At 53.5% G+C, this 16,916-nt stretch overlaps 5 protein-coding genes across 5 annotated transcripts; 3 read left to right on the top strand and 2 right to left on the bottom strand.

The window, feature by feature from the left end:
* Positions 1-3,323: 3,323 nt before the first annotated feature.
* On the bottom strand, positions 3,324-3,895 carry BO66DRAFT_409543 (uncharacterized protein; the record flags this gene model as incomplete). Its single annotated transcript, XM_025649191.1, has 2 exons — positions 3,324-3,412; positions 3,466-3,895. 2 exons carry the CDS (start codon positions 3,893-3,895, stop codon positions 3,324-3,326), a joined length of 519 nt encoding a protein of 172 aa, XP_025506422.1.
* Positions 3,896-8,898: 5,003 nt separating this feature from the next.
* On the top strand, positions 8,899-11,359 carry BO66DRAFT_469522 (uncharacterized protein; the record flags this gene model as incomplete). Its single annotated transcript, XM_025652733.1, has 2 exons — positions 8,899-9,977; positions 10,755-11,359. The coding sequence occupies exons 1-2, from the start codon at positions 9,212-9,214 to the stop codon at positions 11,357-11,359; spliced, it is 1,371 nt and encodes a 456-aa protein (XP_025506421.1). The 5' UTR covers positions 8,899-9,211.
* Positions 11,360-11,978: 619 nt separating this feature from the next.
* On the bottom strand, positions 11,979-12,594 carry BO66DRAFT_317244 (mitochondrial 54S ribosomal protein mL60; the record flags this gene model as incomplete). The annotated part of the gene is made up of 3 exons (XM_025643551.1): positions 11,979-12,031; positions 12,149-12,378; positions 12,554-12,594. The coding sequence occupies 3 exons, from the start codon at positions 12,592-12,594 to the stop codon at positions 11,979-11,981; spliced, it is 324 nt and encodes a 107-aa protein (XP_025506420.1).
* A 216-nt stretch (positions 12,595-12,810) lies between these two features.
* On the top strand, positions 12,811-14,543 carry BO66DRAFT_389887 (tafazzin). Its single transcript, XM_025646886.1, has 4 exons — positions 12,811-13,248; positions 13,335-13,353; positions 13,453-13,563; positions 13,640-14,543. Exons 1-4 carry the CDS (start codon positions 13,035-13,037, stop codon positions 14,451-14,453), a joined length of 1,158 nt encoding a protein of 385 aa, XP_025506419.1. The 5' UTR covers positions 12,811-13,034; the 3' UTR covers positions 14,454-14,543.
* A 167-nt stretch (positions 14,544-14,710) lies between these two features.
* On the top strand, positions 14,711-16,838 carry BO66DRAFT_469519 (uncharacterized protein). Its single transcript, XM_025652732.1, has one exon. The coding sequence runs from the start codon at positions 14,798-14,800 to the stop codon at positions 16,733-16,735; it is 1,938 nt and encodes a 645-aa protein (XP_025506418.1). The 5' UTR covers positions 14,711-14,797; the 3' UTR covers positions 16,736-16,838.
* Positions 16,839-16,916: the final 78 nt, after the last annotated feature.

Below are 16,916 nucleotides of genomic sequence, written 5' to 3'. Positions count from 1 at the left end.
TCAATGGAATGAAGATCCCCCCCCTAAGCTGAAGCGCTAAGATGTGAGACCGACTGCACTATCAGCCCTAGTGAGCCCTATCACTCTGTCGGTGGTGGGTTATTGGATGGATTGGCCGGTCTGGGGAGTGGAGAACCCAGTTAGCACGTTCGACGGGGTGGGGGCGGATTTACGCGTGATCTCTCTCTCTCTCTCTCTCTCTCTTTTTTTTTGTTGCTTTTTGTGAGACGGGAGGGAGAGGGAGAGAGGTGCGTGCCAGGTGCAGTGCAGTGCAGTGGTCAGATGGGGGTTCTGGAAGGATTTTATTTCATGTAGTGTTGGGATTGGTGGTCGATACTAAGGTAGATACCTTAAGTTGCTGTAGGGGAGTGAGAGGGTTGATGATGGTCTGGGTGTGTGGTGTGGTGTGAGTTGTCCACGTTTTCTTGGGGAAAGGAACAGGTATGCATGCCGAATACGAAGTGCTACCGTAGTGTAAAGAACAGGCAGCGGTGAATTGGAGCCTCCTGACGGGGTTGACAGTACCGGAATGGCACTGTGATTGGCACACCGGCCGACTCGTAGGGCAGAGGGGTGGAGAGCACGCTGGATCTTCACCGCTCCACTCTTGCTGAAAGCCCTATCGATGGAGCCCCTTTCCCTCCTTGCTGGCGTCGCCCGATTCGCCAGCCCGCCTATGTCCGACACTAAGGCTGGCCCGCTGGCCCGCTAGGCCCCAGGTGGGCCCCCGATTGCTGGTAGCGTAGCCAAGTCGGCAGTCTGAAATTGAAATTGAGGGGTCAGAGGGTTGAGGGTTGGTAGTCTGGTGCATAAATACCCTTCTTGTTCCCGAGGGTTTGCGGGTTGAGGTTTTTGTTCTACTTTTCTGTGTTTTTATCGGATACTTGAGTCGAGGGTTTGAGTGATCAGGCTTTGTTTATCTAAGACAACTACAAGTACCACAACTACCACCACCACCACCACCACCACCACCACAATAATAGTCTCACACTACGACATTCAAAATGACCCCCTCAAGAGCCACCCAGGTCCACGATGACCACTCCCACAAGCGCACCTCCTCTTCCTCCTCCTCTGCCTACTCCCGCAAGAGCACCGAGGACTACCGCCGCTACAGCGGCACCGTCAACCACTGCGGCCGTCATTCCAACGATTGGCTCTTCGGCGGTTTCAGTCTGCGCGACACCGTGCGCGGCGGCGTCGACCGCCTGCTGCACAACCACCACACCAAGGATTGAATCCCAGTTGGGCAATGCCAAAAGAAATACCAAGAACACAAACAACAACAACAACAATACCCACGATCTCTAGATCCTCTTCTCACAAAGGGGTTTCCATTCCGAAGAATCTTCCGATCGAAGTCAAGGGTCCCTCCACCGCCACTGCAAGTACAATCGGGGGTTGACTCGCCTTGCTTAGCGGAACATGAACCTCATGGAGGCAGAAAGGTCACCTTGCGATCTTCGTCTTCGTCTTCATCCTCGTCTTCATTCCCGGCGAGGCGGGTTCGCGGCAGTTCATTTACCGTTGATGGGTCTTGAGTTGCGAGCATGTCGCTTCATATGGAGGAGAGTAGTGGGGAGGGTCGTGATGGATTGAGTCCTGTCTTGGGCAGGGGAACTGTTTCGGACCTCGCGGATCGAGAGTTGAGGATGTGCCAGTGTCATGGGCCTATTGTCGGGCTTAGGGACTTCGGATTACTGGGCAGACTCCATGGAGCTCCGATACTCTGCTTGAGCGTTCGGCTCGTTTATGTTGGAAGAATGCCATTGAATGTTCTGTACCTGAGTTATGGTTCTGTTTGTCGGTATAGATCATCTGCCGGCATTGAGTGGATTGGGTGCATGTGTCGATTTTAATAGCAGCTATATTCATATTAAAAACTGGTGTCACCACCACTCATATTCTCTGATTGTTCCTCTAGTCCTATTCGTTAACATACACCAGTCCAGAATTTAGATGCTGTGGATGAACACTGTATTCGTTTACCAGTAAACAATACCCAGAGCCGCGACTTGTCGTATATAGCTTGTACCAGTGGTTACTATACCCGCCCACCGCAACACCTCGCTCACGAATCTACTCCTGAACTAAAGATTTCCGTACTCGAAAGAAACTCCACTTCCGACGGATCGACCCGCGACACCCCCAGTCTTTGATCATCATCTCGACATCTGGATCAGATCTCACAAGATGTCATGCAGCTATGTGACTCTCTGTCCCACGCCTTGTATAAAGGAGTATACGAGCTCTTTGATTGTATACATTGAGTTCTGGATTCCGTCTTCCCGGTCTATACTTAGTACTCTTCATCGACTTACGCAAATCTTGGTGATGAGGTTGATAAGATGAACTTAATGAACCCGGCACGAGGGTGAAATCCCCTGTCCAGAAGGAGATCAACTAGATCCAGGTTGTCTTTGATGGAAGTCCGTTATTGTAAGAATTCACAGTACAGCAAAGCAAAAAAACAACCGAAGAAGAAGCAGCCAGAGAGCAATGGCCATTCGGAACCACCGGTATCTACTCAGCATATCCATGGTTTCGTACTGGGTGCATCCCTTGCGGAACGCGAGTGCTTACCAACGATAACACAGCAGATTGGTTGCGGTACCTAAGCATAGAAGGAAGAAGACGGTCAGCAAGAGGGACGTGGCATGAGGAGCATGCGAGCTTTCTTGACGTGTAGTCGCGTCGCACTGGAATGCACGCAGATCTTGGGTCATCGGGATGGAATCGGAATGAAGAAAATGCAAGGGCGGGAGCGGGGTCTCGAGGGGCCGGTAGGTGCTTTGGGTGGATGCGAAACGGGACGGGAGTGATTGTGGTTGCGATGCTGCTTGGTTGGCGTTTCTGGTCATTGAGCTTTTTGGTGGTGGGAGGAGATGGTGGGGGTCGTGGTGGAAGTGATATAGGGCTAGTAGGAGAGGAATATGCTTTCCCGGCTTTGAGATATAAAGTGCCATCGGCTTTGGAGAAAAGAAAACAACCGAGTAAAGACCTAGGAGGACATATGTCGCTGCTTCTAGTTGTGGTATCTAATATGCTGTAGAATGTCTCTTTCGATCGAATTAATGATTAAGATCTAATGATGGCTGGCTTTCTGTATCTGGGGTCATGCCCGGTACGTATCCTCTCATAGACCTTGCAACATGGAGCTCCACACTGTGACAGTCAGGGCAAGGTGCTTTCTTCAGCTAGAATTGATCCGGGAACAGCGTCAACAGTAAAGGAAGAAAGAGCTCATAGCTCAAGATTCACTCTAGACATTCGCGATCAACGCGAAGGGCAAACGGTGAACCAGGGAGTGCCCGAGTTCAGCTTCAGGCAGCCTGCCATGCTGCGATGTCTGCGACTGTGATATCAATATTTTCTGATATCAGGCTCTGTAGCTTGGAGACTTGTGCAGGTGCTATCACTCAATTAGTCATGGGCAACCTGGGCCAAGCTTGACGGTATACGTACTTGGACGCGGAGGTGCAGCACCCGCTTGTACCGTGATAATTCCAGAATCAACATACTCCCTCGTAGATACACCATTGGACGAGGCAGCACCGAGCATGACCCGCATCCTGAACTTCCCAGCCTGAGTGAACTTGAGAGGCCCGAACCGCGCATAACCGCTGATTGTATTCCCACTGCTGCTGCGCACACTGGACGTAAGTACTCCCGTAAGCCCTGGAGCAGGGGCGGTCCCGGCTTCGTTCCTGAGCGATATATGCGCAACTAGCTGCTGTGTAGGGGCTCTTGGAGCTCCTACCGGTCTCACCACAACAACCACTGGTAATGATATGGAAACCCCAGGGGCGACAGTGGTCGGAGGCGCGACCTCAAAATTGATTCCATACTCCCGACTAGAGCCCCCAGCGTCTGCTCTTGCGTTGCCTTGAACCATGGTTGTTTCGAGACAGGAGACGAAGCGCGGTCTATATGATAGACTTCTGAGATAAAGATGAAATGCTTTGTAGCCGCTCAACAGAGTCGCGTTCAACACAAATGAAACGATGAAGTGTCCTTGAGAGGTCTGTGTGTTCAGTGGACATTCATGGAATCTGTGGATGAGGAAAAGAAGCATCGATGAGAAGGCATTCCGAGCCCTTCATATATGCATTGAACCCTTGAGCCTACAAATGGAGTGAGCTAGGGTGCAATATTGACCGTATAAATCTGGGCCAGGTAAATGCTCACTGTGTCAATGAACCTTTGCCACCACGATGGAATCAATCTCGGTTAGACCTTTGAAGTTCTAGTCCGAGCAGATCTGCATAGTGAAGTCTCTGGACCCCTGTTATGCAGGAGACTGAGAGGTTATTAGAAGTTAGCCACAGATAAAGCCTGCACGATCCAGAAAAAAGGGCGCCTGCATCATCATTACCCACTCACCTGTGAGATCCATTGCTTTGACTCGAAACTTTTACTTTTTCTGACCCTGCATCGAGTCTAGTTGCTTTTGTTGCCCCATCCGTAAGCGCAAACCTAGAGACCCATTTTAGCGTGACAAGAGAAGCGCCAAAAGACAATTGTCTATCACTGCCTGTCCTATCTCGATGGAGACGAAGGGTGTCAGTGGCATTCCTGGAAATCCCCATGGCATCTCGCCTGCAATGGGAGATGTCAGATTGTGTACTGTATGGGATGACTGCATGCCAGGGGAGATGAATGTGAAGCTTAAACTGACTAAACAACTTAGTAGACCCGAGATTGATTGACTAGTCACGAACTATGGTTCGTCGCAGTCTTTCTTTTTCCGCCTTCCTTCCATCTGAAGAGTTGATCCCCCCAAGTTCCCTTCACTTTCCACCTCTTTCCCCGCCTCCCTTCCAGTCATTCCCCCCTTCCTCCGTGGAAAGTCCGAGAGTCAGAAAAATCGATCACACTTGCGTTTGTCTCCTTGCGGCCTGAAACGATTTGTACACTACTAGGTACCTAAGAACCCCCGAGGCCTTGTGATCGTCAAGCTACCGAAGCCACGTTTTGACAGCTTCAAATGTGACCTCCCGGGCGATCTTCACCTTCACATCCCCAGCAACACATCACCAGAACCCCAGACCTAGTCAGGCCGGTCACTCTGAATCAAGCGCCTGTCTAGCAAATTACGGCGGTCGAACTGAAGTCCCGATTCGGAGTCACGTACACAGCTTGGCCGGTGAATCGATCGCAATTGAACTCAGTGGTACATGCCACAGACCGAAGCTAGTAAGGGATGATCTTCTCACATCCGCCCTGAGAAAGCCAGTCTTGCTGACAGAAGCAGGAAAAGGAGGGGGGGGGGAAAGCCACACCTGGCAGTCAATTCAAGGGAGACTTCGCCACACTACATGCCTATTTAGGTCAAGAGGGATCGACCAGCCACAGCTCACCTCAGCCTCAGTATGGCGGAAATCGTGCTTCGCGCAGATCAAAAACAATAGCCCTGGTAGAGCCGATGTTACGAGCCCCACACCCCCTAACGCTGCTGGCTCTTCCCCACTACTCAGTCCGGATAACTTCTCCTCTCTTTCACCATCACGGTACTTTCGCGGTCGGACCAACGGGTCATTATTCTTCGGCTTTTGTTGAGATATAGAGGGCCTATTGAGAATGAAACCTAATTGCATGAAACTCAATAATTGGAAGCCAATCCACCTTGCAATGCAGGCTAACGCTCTTGACTTCGCGCCCTTTACTTCCAGAGTTAGCCACGCACAGTGCGCTAAGATGTGCACACACACACACACACACACGGTGGAGTCATTCGATTACGCGGATTACTATGCATCATCTGGCGCCGACGGAGAACACCACCACGGTTCTGCGCTGCCGCTAGTACAGTACGTTTGGTTTTGGAGATGCAATCGCTGATTAGACCGCAGGATGGATGACGACATCCCTTGACTGCTGAAACAGGGCAGGGCGGCCAAGTTCCGTATTTACATTGCCCATGCAAAGCAGTGAAACCGATGGCATTGTGATTGCTCTACATTGAGTCTCACTGATGACTCTAGGAGAGAACCCAGTGTTATCAAAACACGAAAAATACGAGCAAATTATTTTGTCTCGTAAGCGGAGAACATCAACATGACGGGGGAAAAGAGGCACGTCTTGACACCTAAGACCTCGTCATCGACGCCACAATTCTTGCTTTTTCCCAGATACCAGGACTCAACCCAGTATCTTAACCTGCAATGTAATGCGAGATGATCGGAACTACTGATTGAGTTCTAGTCCCATGCGCGGACGGTGTTGACCGTCCGAGGTCGAGGTACGCTCATTCCCCTTTGGGCTAGAAACGTGGTCCACCAGCCACAGATGGCTTACCGAGGATCAACGGCTCTGATTGTGGCGGTGAACAGGGTGTCACTCAGCACAACCCAGTGGAGTCCTTGCAGGATGGATCCCTCTATACATTGATAAACACTTTGAACGCTAAAGCGTGGCCCACAGTGAGCTACTTGTGTGGCTGTCACGAGGGTGATCTTCTGTCGAATGATGGTGTTCTGTACGGTCACTCTTCGGCTTCTGCTTGATGGCAGGTCCCCGAGCACACACGACGAGGCCCGCACATAACTCAGGATGCACTAGCTTTTTTTCTTTTATTTTTCTTTTCTCCTGCTCTCTCTTTGTTTCTATGTTCCTCTCTACCCTTGTGCGGCCTGAACCCCTCTTCTGAGTACCACATCTCGGCACCATCAACGATTCTATGATGATTCGGCCTTGGTTGGCCTGGCGAATAGGGATTGCACGGAAGCTGGGGCTCGGGAAGCTCGACTGCGAAAGCGTGTATTTTAGGCTGAGCCCTCAACGAAGCTAGCACCTACGAGTGTGATGAGTCCATTCTCTGACCTGCTCTGTGAGAGTGTCAGGATTGTTTCAGCCGATCCTGGCAATCCGAAGTCTATGTGCACATCATGGACGATCATACATTTAGTCGACTAAAGTCCGCTTCGGCCGAACATTAGCAAGGTTCAACAGCTAGGCGGGGCGAAAGATTGCACAACAAAGGTACCATGCACCGATCCTAGATATCACACTTTTTGACCCTGAGGATAGCCCCCAGCTAGTTGTGGCTGGCCTTTCCGACTGACTAATTGACCTCCACGATTGACTTACGTGCTTCTGCCATTCTCTCCCTAATTCTCAGGTCACTACAGTAAACACGGATAGCCTTTCAGCCTGCCTACGCAGAAGCAGATATGCTTGACAAAGTTTGAGATCGATCTGAAGATCTGTTCGACATGCAGATGACACGATTTGTTCACCTGCGATCGACTGGAAGAGGTAAATAAGTCCGCAGAGTGGCTAGGTGTCGCTCCGGACGTTCTCATTTGTTCGATGGAGACAAAGGGAGAAAAGCCGGCTTTGTTTTCCGTTCCCGCGCAGGTGGCGAACAGATTCTAGACACGCTTCCATCGACCGCTTGGACCTTCTAGGCTACATTCCTCTGCACTACCACTCATCATTCTTGATCATGAGATGCGCCGTGAGAGCTCAACGTCAAGTCCTCATCACCCTTTCTGTTCTTGTGGGCTGAACATTGGCACGATGATTGACAGCCAAGTCAGCGGCAGCAGCGAGCTGACACCTAGCCATCAGCCTCTCATACTCAGATACGAGTCTGACTTGTTGAGGCAACACGCTGTGGCGTCTGCAGCCCTGGAACGGAAGCTCTTAAGAATCCCCCGCTGCCAACCAGAACCTGGATATGCGATCCGCGAGATTCTCACATATGTCTTTGTCATACGAGCGTCGCGGCCCTACGCAATCCAGCAACTTTCGGGATCCACCCCTCCGTCTCAGGTCAAAGAACTTCGATTCCACTCTAAAGACCTGATCAAGGAAGCCCTGGCATTGCGGCTATCCTTGCATCCCAAGGATTGACTATAACTACAATAGGTACTACATACGAGATAGTAGCGTATAAAGTATTGTGGAGACTTCAAGACATACTGTCCGGGACCGGGGTTCAATGTTGGCGCATGGATCAGATTCAGAGCTAGGCCGGATGCAAATGCCGTAGTCCATGTGGAGTCCTGCCCTTCTCGATCTTAGTCTACTGCTTTAGTTGCCGAACCTTGCTTTTTTGACGTGGAAAACAAGGAAAATCGTTCGCAAAGAGGGGCTCCCTTCTGGGAGGATTCAAAAGGTTCAATAAATTGGGACCGATGTAATATCGGGCCTCGGAGTGATTTTATCCCACTGTGGAGGGGAAATGTCGCCGAGAGAGAGAGAGAGAGAGAGATGAGATGAGGGACGGAGAATCTGAACGAGCAGAAAAGGCTCGTAGTAAGGCTCTAGAGGTATTTCCGTCGATGGCTGTCAGCGAAATTGAAATGAGGCGTAATAGTGAGGCGAGCAACCGCTGCATCCTTTGCTTAGAGAACGGTCACCTGACATGTTCCCTGCACTTGAGCATCTGTAGCAACAGTCCTGGCAATTGTCCTGTCTACGATGAAGAAGAGGTTGGTGTCAGACTGCGCGCTGTTAGGAATTCTTCTTAGTATATGAGACGACACGAGATGTAGGGAAGGGTTCTCGTCACTCATGGCTCATGCAATGACTTCTGAACTTTTCGATCTGACTGTTCTTAGGCTGATCAAGAACTGGAGCGAGTGATTGGAATCTCAACGAGTTTCTCCGTTTTGGGATTCTTCGATCCTCGCCATGTGTGACTTGTGGTAGCTTTGGTTCTTCTCGGCATAATCGAAGAGTTTCTGGCGAGGTCGAGAGCCGTAACTGCATGTCAAACCACAGCTCGTGGAAGCTATGGATACAGACCAAGACATGAAGTTATAGACTGTCAGTCAGTTTCAAAGCCTCTAAGGTATTCCGCGCGCCAGGATCAATCGTTGGATTGTTGCTGTCCGTCTTGTGTAGAGCTCCCGACTGTGAAGGCTACAGGTCTGAATAGCTTGTCGCAGTGCTTGAGTAGAGGCTTTGCATTAAGCATTCCAGCTCAAAGATACCTCAAGAATTGGTTTGCATGACTTTTCGCCAGTTCTCTCTGAAGAAGTCATACGAAGGCTAGGTAACTGGTCAAGTTTCCCCGGCAGGGAAGGTGACGGAGCTCTGGGCTCTCCTTACCGCCATGCCTTCCTTCCTCTGCGACGATACCTCTCTCCTACACGCAAGTCAAACACTCATGGAGTGGCTGAGGCGAAACTCACTTCCACCGGTGCAAGCAATAGTATTCTTATCAGAATGACTGCCTTGCTACGCTCCTTTCACGCGTCCGATGGCACCCGTCCTTATACAACCATACTACCATGGTCCCTTCCTCTCCCACGCAACGCGAAGCATCGACACGGCTCCCATGACCGGCCCCAAGCGCTTCAGTCTCCGGGTGCTGCTGCAGCTGTTCGCAATCACAATCTCCATCTTCGTCCTCGCGGTGCTCTTCTGGAAGCTCGGGAGATTCTTCCGCCGCTTCACCCAGGCCAAAGTTACCCAGCGTGGCAACGCGACCACCGCCCGTTACGCCCGGACCTGGTACGGCTGGGTGCCGGCGGAGAGGCATGCTGGACTCAAGAGGTTCTTCCGAACTTGTTTCGAGAAGTTCTGCAGGTGGACGGCGTGGCGATCGTCGAACCAGGACTACAGCTGGGTGTGGTGGGATCCGGGGCAGAGGGATCTGAACAAATACCGAGAGACGAGGCGGCCGTTGCGGTGGTTGCCTCGTTGGATTAGGAGTTATAGTTTCACTGCTGCGGATACTATCTGGAATCCTGGGCCTGCTGACCTTGCTGGTGTCATCGCTGCGCCGAGCAGTAGTCGTCAGTCGCTGTCGTTTCGAATGGCCGGAGCACTTTCTTCTTGTCATACCCTGAAACGTGTCGTGGGGAACAGACACACTGTGTCAAGGACGAGTATCTGCACGCAGGTCTCTATCAAGGTCTATCTCCAGGATGGATGTCGCGGAGCGGTGACGCGGCCTGATGCTCCCGCACCGGTTGGGGATGGGTTCATGAACGCAACAGGAGAGCTACGCAGGCCAACTCGCTGTCAGATCGAGGCTCGAAGAACATTGACCCTAGAGCATTCGTTTTGTTCTTTTCAATTGGCTCCGTGTGAGCGGAACATTCCTGCTGTTGTCCCAAAACTGTCGCGAAGTCGCTCTCTCCCGTGCTTCGACCCCGTGGCAGAGCGCCTCAGGAGACAGGACGGCCTCATGACACACTGGACCCGCCATCAGACCAGCCCTGATAGCCACTCAAAAGTCAGGCAAAACTCTCGCTACTCGCGCCCATATCGCGCACGCTACACTCGGATGGGTAACCACACATCCCATGAGGGATCTCTTTGCCCACCTGTCCGTGTCGAAAGACCTGACAGACTGACGGGACTTCTGCCAGATACTAATCCCATCCCTGGACTGTGTGACATGATAAGACAGTGGAGTGGCCGAATATCATCTTCGAGATGTAGCAGTTTACCCCTCGAAAACAGAAGACGCAGTGCTGCCGCAAATGCTACGCCTCTTCGACATGCGGCGTTCAATTCTGACATCGCGAGACGATTCTCCGAGACGGTATATCCTGAGCACCTCTACCACAAAGAAAGAAACATTCTATCTTTGCGAAGCCTTGGTGCTGGATCGAATCAAAGCTTTTCGAGAGACTGCTTGCCAATTGGACCGAAAGGTCTAGGACTTGAGCAGAGTTCACATGAAGGCTTTGCATCTCGCCTAAAGGCAAACGTGGAAGACCTCAATGTGGACCAACCCAAAGCTTTTGGCATCGGACTGGGAGATTGTGATTTACGGTTGATAGCTGACCTAGACCGGAGGCTTGAGTGGCTCTCCAACCAGCTCATCCCCGGACGCAGACCGTACCATTTTGCCTTGCTTGCCAATCACTGGCTGAACCCTGAGACATGGATTGTCATTGACCCTCCGACTCGAATCTCGATTGATGCTAGGCGCCGACTGGGAGATCCAAGATTCAATGACCCATACCCAGCCCCTGACTGGACCCCGAAGCCGAAGTACCCCAGGCTGCAACGCAGACCGGCCAATGTCCCAAAGATCAACTCCTGGAGAGCAGCTGTAAATCGGAACAGACGAGCGGGCGGCGTGGACGATGTAATCAAAGGTGTTGAGCTATTTGAGGGTTCAGACGACGCACCCCCGGATGGCAAGGTTGACCCTGCATGCTGGATCCTTCGGAAACCGCCTCAAGGATTTAGCATGTCCTCTCGCCAGGGGACCGTATTCTATGAAGGAGGAGCAGGCTGGCAAGAGACGCTAGACGACTGGCAAAAGGTTCGCCGTGGCTATCGAATCCGAAAGGCAATCCACGAGGGAAGGGCAAACCGGAGACGAGCAAAAGAGATTGCGCTTGGTATTACGAGATACTATCGACTGGGCATCTCCAAAATCTCCTGATATCTGGCTACTCGCGGGTAACAACATAATCAAGGGACCAGTCAGTGGCGTCACTTTGACACAAGGAAGGGTGATTGACGGCAACTCTTGCGAATGCGGGGACAGGGATTAGAAAGGCAATGTGTGGGAAAAGTGATCCAGCCCGAGGCTCTTTCTTGCTATATTCTTATTTCCGAGCTGTCTTGCTTTGATATGACTATATGTCCACCTATCTTTACACTGTCGAGATACCGAACACACAGCTCAATCGAGCGATGCGAACATAGTGGTTGTACGGACGGTATAAGGCGAGAAAAAAATTGAACATTGTGAATATCAAGGAATACCAATGCAGTTATAATGTGTCATTTCCCAGTTGCCAAAAAGATAAAAACTCCGATAGTCGCCCTTGCCCGTGTCCCGTTTTCCCCTGAACTCGGCAAGCCTCTTTATATGGGAAAGGAGTAATCAACACGGACGGTGTGATGATAATGTGATGGTGTATAATACAGCGTTGCGAACTCCAAAATCGTTTTGTGTGCGAGATAAGAAGTTCGGTAGTGAGACGAAGGTTGTTTCTTCTCATAGCGGATGATACGTTTTCTGTCGGGCGCAAATAATCCAGTAAACGAATACCGTTTTAGAAACCAGGGGGGTTGACTCTTTGGCTGACTCGCGTCCACTTGGGCAGCTCTGTTTGTGGATTGGGATTTGCAATGTTAGCTTTCTTTCTTTTCCTCCCTTGCCGGGAATGCTGTTAGGTCGACAGAAGCGCAAGCTTTGATCGAGGGCGGCTGCTGGGACACTCACTGTGAATCCCCTTCCGGTACTTCTTCTCCTTCTTGTCGAAGATAGTGTACTTGTCCTTGGGCAGCATCTCCTCCTCGCGGGGCATCTCGTTGAACCACCGCGTCACGGGCTTGGCCGTCTGGCCGTTCCGGGCCAGCGCCGCGCTCACGGTGTCCACGACGCGGTCGACGGCGCGGAGGCGCTTCCGCTGGCGGGCTTTCTGGGGCGCGGAGATGCGCCAGGGGATCTTCCTGTTTGTTTCAGAGGTTGGAGTTAGTGATTGCTTTGTTGGATTTGGGTGGAGAGGGAATAGCTAGCGGGTGGCGTGGGAAAGAACTTGTTGATGATGATGGGAGGGAGACGGGAGAGTGCGGAGTTCGATCGGGGGGCTGGAGGGAGTCTGGAAACTAGAACAATGCGACTTACCAGAGAAGACCCGAGAAGAGCGGCGATGAGGGCTTGAACATCATCTTGAACAGAGCGTCACACACACACCGGGTTGCAAGAGAGAGGGGAAGATGTGGGATAGGATAGCCGTTGCGGGTTTTGGAGGTGGAGGAGCGGACGAAAATCCCGTCGAGGTTTGGGAAAGTTGGTCCGTGCCCTCTCTTCACCTCCGCGGGACCGTCTCTCTCTCTGTGTCTCTCTCTGCTTCCAAGTTCTCACTCTCTCTCTCTTTTCCCTCGATTTTGTTTTCGCCCAATGAAGGCGCTACTTGGTCGCACGCTGTCGGTTTTCGGGGTCTCTTCCCTTTTGTGCATGATTTAGATTATTTATCTCTTTAACTTTGGGGTGTCTTCTTCTGTCTTTTCTCTGAGAGTTTTGAGTTCTTGGATGCGGGCGTGGTTGAACCCGTCAAAGGCCAACCTACTAAAACTACTACCGAGTTTACACACATACAGTGCAAATGTCGCGCTCGACGACGGACGCCGGCGCAACGGCAGAGGCCCCCTCGCTCCCATGGAGGACTCTGTCCGCCACGACCATGCTGGGGGTTGCATCGCTGTGCCGGTCGTTTCTGTACGTGTGCAGCAAGCCCGAGGTGTACGGCTTGGAGCCATTTCTGGAGTTGCTCGATTCGAGACGCGATCCGGCCCAGAGGACAAGAGGGTTGTTAACAGGTATTTTCTCCTCCCGGATTCTCTTGTCGCGCGGTTGCGCCAAGGCTTCGAACAGAAGTGGCTAATTCTATGCTCTCCTGCAATAGTTTCGAACCATACTAGCGTGTACGTGCGTACAAATGCGCCTTGAGGTCCGAGGCGATTCCAATTTACTTCTTACAACGGAGATGGCTGATCATGGTCGCGACGCGACACCCCGAGCAGGATGGATGATCCGATTATGTGGGGGTTTCTTCCTATGCGATACTGGCTGACCCTTTCCTCGTCGAATAAACGATGGGGGTTTGGGAGCCATGATATCTGCTACCAGACCAGGTATGCGCTCTTGGGCATTTCCACGGAGATTGATAATGGGAAGGGTGGTGGGCTAATGTGAGCGAATCGACATCAGACCCCTGGCGCTGTTCTTTACAATGGGCCAGGTCCTTCCCACCCATCGACTGGCCCATTCGCCACACGGTGGTCTGGCACAACCCGTTGTCACCCAGGCGATTCGGTTGCTGTCAAAGGGCCCATTCGCCGCCGATCCCCATCTCGCCCGCCCCGAGCGGCAGTCGTGGAGCTTGCAGAATGTCTGCGTCGACCCGTTCTCGGATCTCCCGATGGCGTTCACGACCGACGGCCACGATTCCCACCTGTCCCCGTCCTCCTTCGCCTGCAACTCCTACTCCTGGTTCCACATCTTCCCTGAGGGCATGATCCACCAGGCGCCTAACAAGACGATGCGGTACTTCAAGTGGGGGGTCGCCCGGCTCATCCTCGAGGCCAGTGAATGTCCCGATGTCGTGCCCATCTGGCTGGAGGGCTTCGACCAGGTCATGCACGAGAGTCGCGAGTTCCCGCGCTTCCTGCCTCGGGTCGGCAAGGAGGTCAGCATCACGTTCGGAAAGAAGGTCGATACCGAAGCTATCTTCGGCGAGTCGCGGAGGAAGTGGCAGCAGATCAGGGCCAAGGCGGAGCGCACATCGCCCGACACCCGCGACCTCCCGCTCGGAGTGCTCAATGACGAGCTCCTGTACGGGACGGAGGCGGTTGAGCTGCGCAAGGAGGTTACCATGAAGGTTCGGAACCTGGTTCTCGAGGTGCGGCGGTCTCGAGGCCACTCGGATGAAGACCCCAAGGCGGGTCTCGCTGAAACGTGGATTCGAGAAGGCCCCAATCGGGAGGGGAAGATGTTGGATGATTCTTGGGTGCGCGATCTTTGAAGCAACTACAGCGACACGGCAAAGCCATTTTCAGTGTAAATTAGAGCATATTTGATAGACGAAGTGTACTGTACAGATTCACGATGAAACATAGTTATCAAGCCAGGGTGTCAGTCAGCCAATGGAGGCTGTGTCGGGCCAGGCCCACCGTGAGTCAATTCGACTCATTATTCCTTCCAGCCTTGCTTACAAGTTAACTCCGCTCCGCAACTTTACTTCGACCCGCCGACGTCAATTGTTTCTTGACAATAACCAATGTTAATTTAACTCCCGCTTCCACCTCCTACTCTCACCATTTTATTCACACTCCATGCCACCCACCACCGCCACCACCACTACCCCCTATGCCCAAGAAGTTCAAGAAGAATGCCTATGCGAAGCCAGCGAGTACAGCCCATCACACTCTGGTCTCCGGTGGTTCCCGCCCCAAAGACCATGATCGCCTCCGCCCGTCTTCCACCTCCTCCCCCGCCGAGCAACAAGAACAACCCTCCGTGAACGAGCTGATCGACCACCTGCGACGCACCCAAGTCACACGAACCCCCGACCACGGACCTGAAAACCCTTATCGATTCGTGGTCCCCCGCTCAGTCCACCCGTCTCTACGCAATCTCCTCGAGCTCCCTGAGACCCCGCCCCCGCGCCCGCGGCCGGGCTCGCGCCGCCACGCCGTCGTCGGCGCACGACGGGGCACGCGACGAACCGCCGCCGGACCTCCCGCCCCTCAGAGCTGGCTCGTGGGGAACTACGGTCGGGAGGATGATAAGGAGCTGGATGAAGATGGCGCGACGGAGAGTCGTCGCACCATCTACCGACTGGCGGAGCGCCTGCCCGGCACGACGTTCCCCGCCAGAGGAAGTCTGCAGCATACCGTGCTGAAGTCCATGGCGCTCTACTGGGCGTGGCATCTTGAGTACGACGGCCCGTTTCTCGCGGACCTGCCTAATCATGTCAAGGTCCGATTGCTCAGTTTCAATGGTGTATACACCCGGGACTATCAGATCCCGTCTGGTTTGGGGCTGCGGGTGTTGTTCCCTCGCTCTCAGCAGCAACAGCAGCAGCAACAGCAGCATTTGGACGATGACTTCGCGGCTTCCCATGAGCACAGCAGCGAGACAGGAGCAGCAGGAGCAGCAGGAGCAGCAGGAGCAGCGCAGGAGAACGACGACGAAATCACGCGCCTCGACCTCAGCAGCGCCCTAGGCCGCTGGCTCACGCTCAAGCAAATCTCCAGCGAACTGCTCCTCACGACCAAGCAATCCACCCCTGCTCTCCAGCAAACACCCAACGAGCCCGCCTCCGCCTCCACCTCCGCCGTCCCATCCTCCTGGGAGGACGAATACGACGAACACCAACCCCCACAACCTACTACACCCACATCCCTAACCACAACAACCCTGCGCACCCCGCGCTTCACCAACCTCCGGTACCTCTCCCTGGCCCACCCGACCCCCGCCTCCGCGAACTGGAACAGCTTGATCACGCTCCTCGCGCGCCTCACGCGCATCACCCACCTCTCGCTGGCCCACTGGCCCCTCCCGACCGCCACCCCGCACGCCCGCACCGCCACCGTCCGCCACCCGGCCCACCGCTCCCTCACCTTCGCCTACGGCGGCACGGACGCCTACGCCGCCAGCGACAACAACTGGGCCGAGGTCGCGGGCCTCCTGCGCCGGCTGTCGCGCGCCACCTACTGCCTGAAGTGGCTGGACCTCGAGGGCTGCGGGGAGTGGCTCCCCGCGTTCAATTGGGTCGGGCGCGGCCCCGACGGCGAGGTGTATCCCTCCGGTCCGGAGTGGAATGGCTCCTGGCGCGAGGTCGAGTTCATCCGGTTGGGCGCCGGCTGGGTGCCTTCGCTTGAGGGGGATGATGATCCTGCGCTACTGCAGCAGCAGCAGCAGCAGCAGCAGGAGCGTCGGCTAGTTCCAGAAGGCATTAGACCTGCTACTCTGGTAGAAGGTGTAGGTGGGGCCAGACGAGCCCTGGCTGCGTCGATGCATGCCCCCCCTCCGGCGGGTGCTGGCGCCGGCGGCGATGATGATGATGATGATGACAATCTCCCCTGGGACGTCGAGGAGGAGAGGCTCAAGTACCGGCGGATGAAGGGGGTGCAGCGGTACCGCGAGATCGTGGAGACGGCCAAGGAGGTGCAGCGGAACGTGCAGCGCGTTCGGAAGGAGGGCAAGGGGAAGTGGGTGACGTTCTCGTTCGGGTTGGAGGGGTTGGAGGACGATGCGTTGAAGAGGTTGCTTGGACCGAGGTGGTTGGATCTGTTGCCTTGATTTCTGGCGGGCGGCGGTAGCGTTTTTGGGGGTGTATGGTGCAGTATATACTGTATAGTAGGGAAAAATCTATAACTGCAACTTAGGTAGAATATACAGCAGCTGCAGCTGCAACAATAGAAAGAGGTATCTTTCTAATCTTCAGCTACGGCTACTCCACGATCACCATAAACCATGCATT

Source organism: Aspergillus aculeatinus (assembly GCF_003184765.1).
Source record: "Aspergillus aculeatinus CBS 121060 unplaced genomic scaffold BO66scaffold_11, whole genome shotgun sequence".
NCBI lineage: Eukaryota > Fungi > Ascomycota > Eurotiomycetes > Eurotiales > Aspergillaceae > Aspergillus > Aspergillus aculeatinus.
This window is presented reverse-complemented; position numbering and strand designations above follow the sequence as displayed.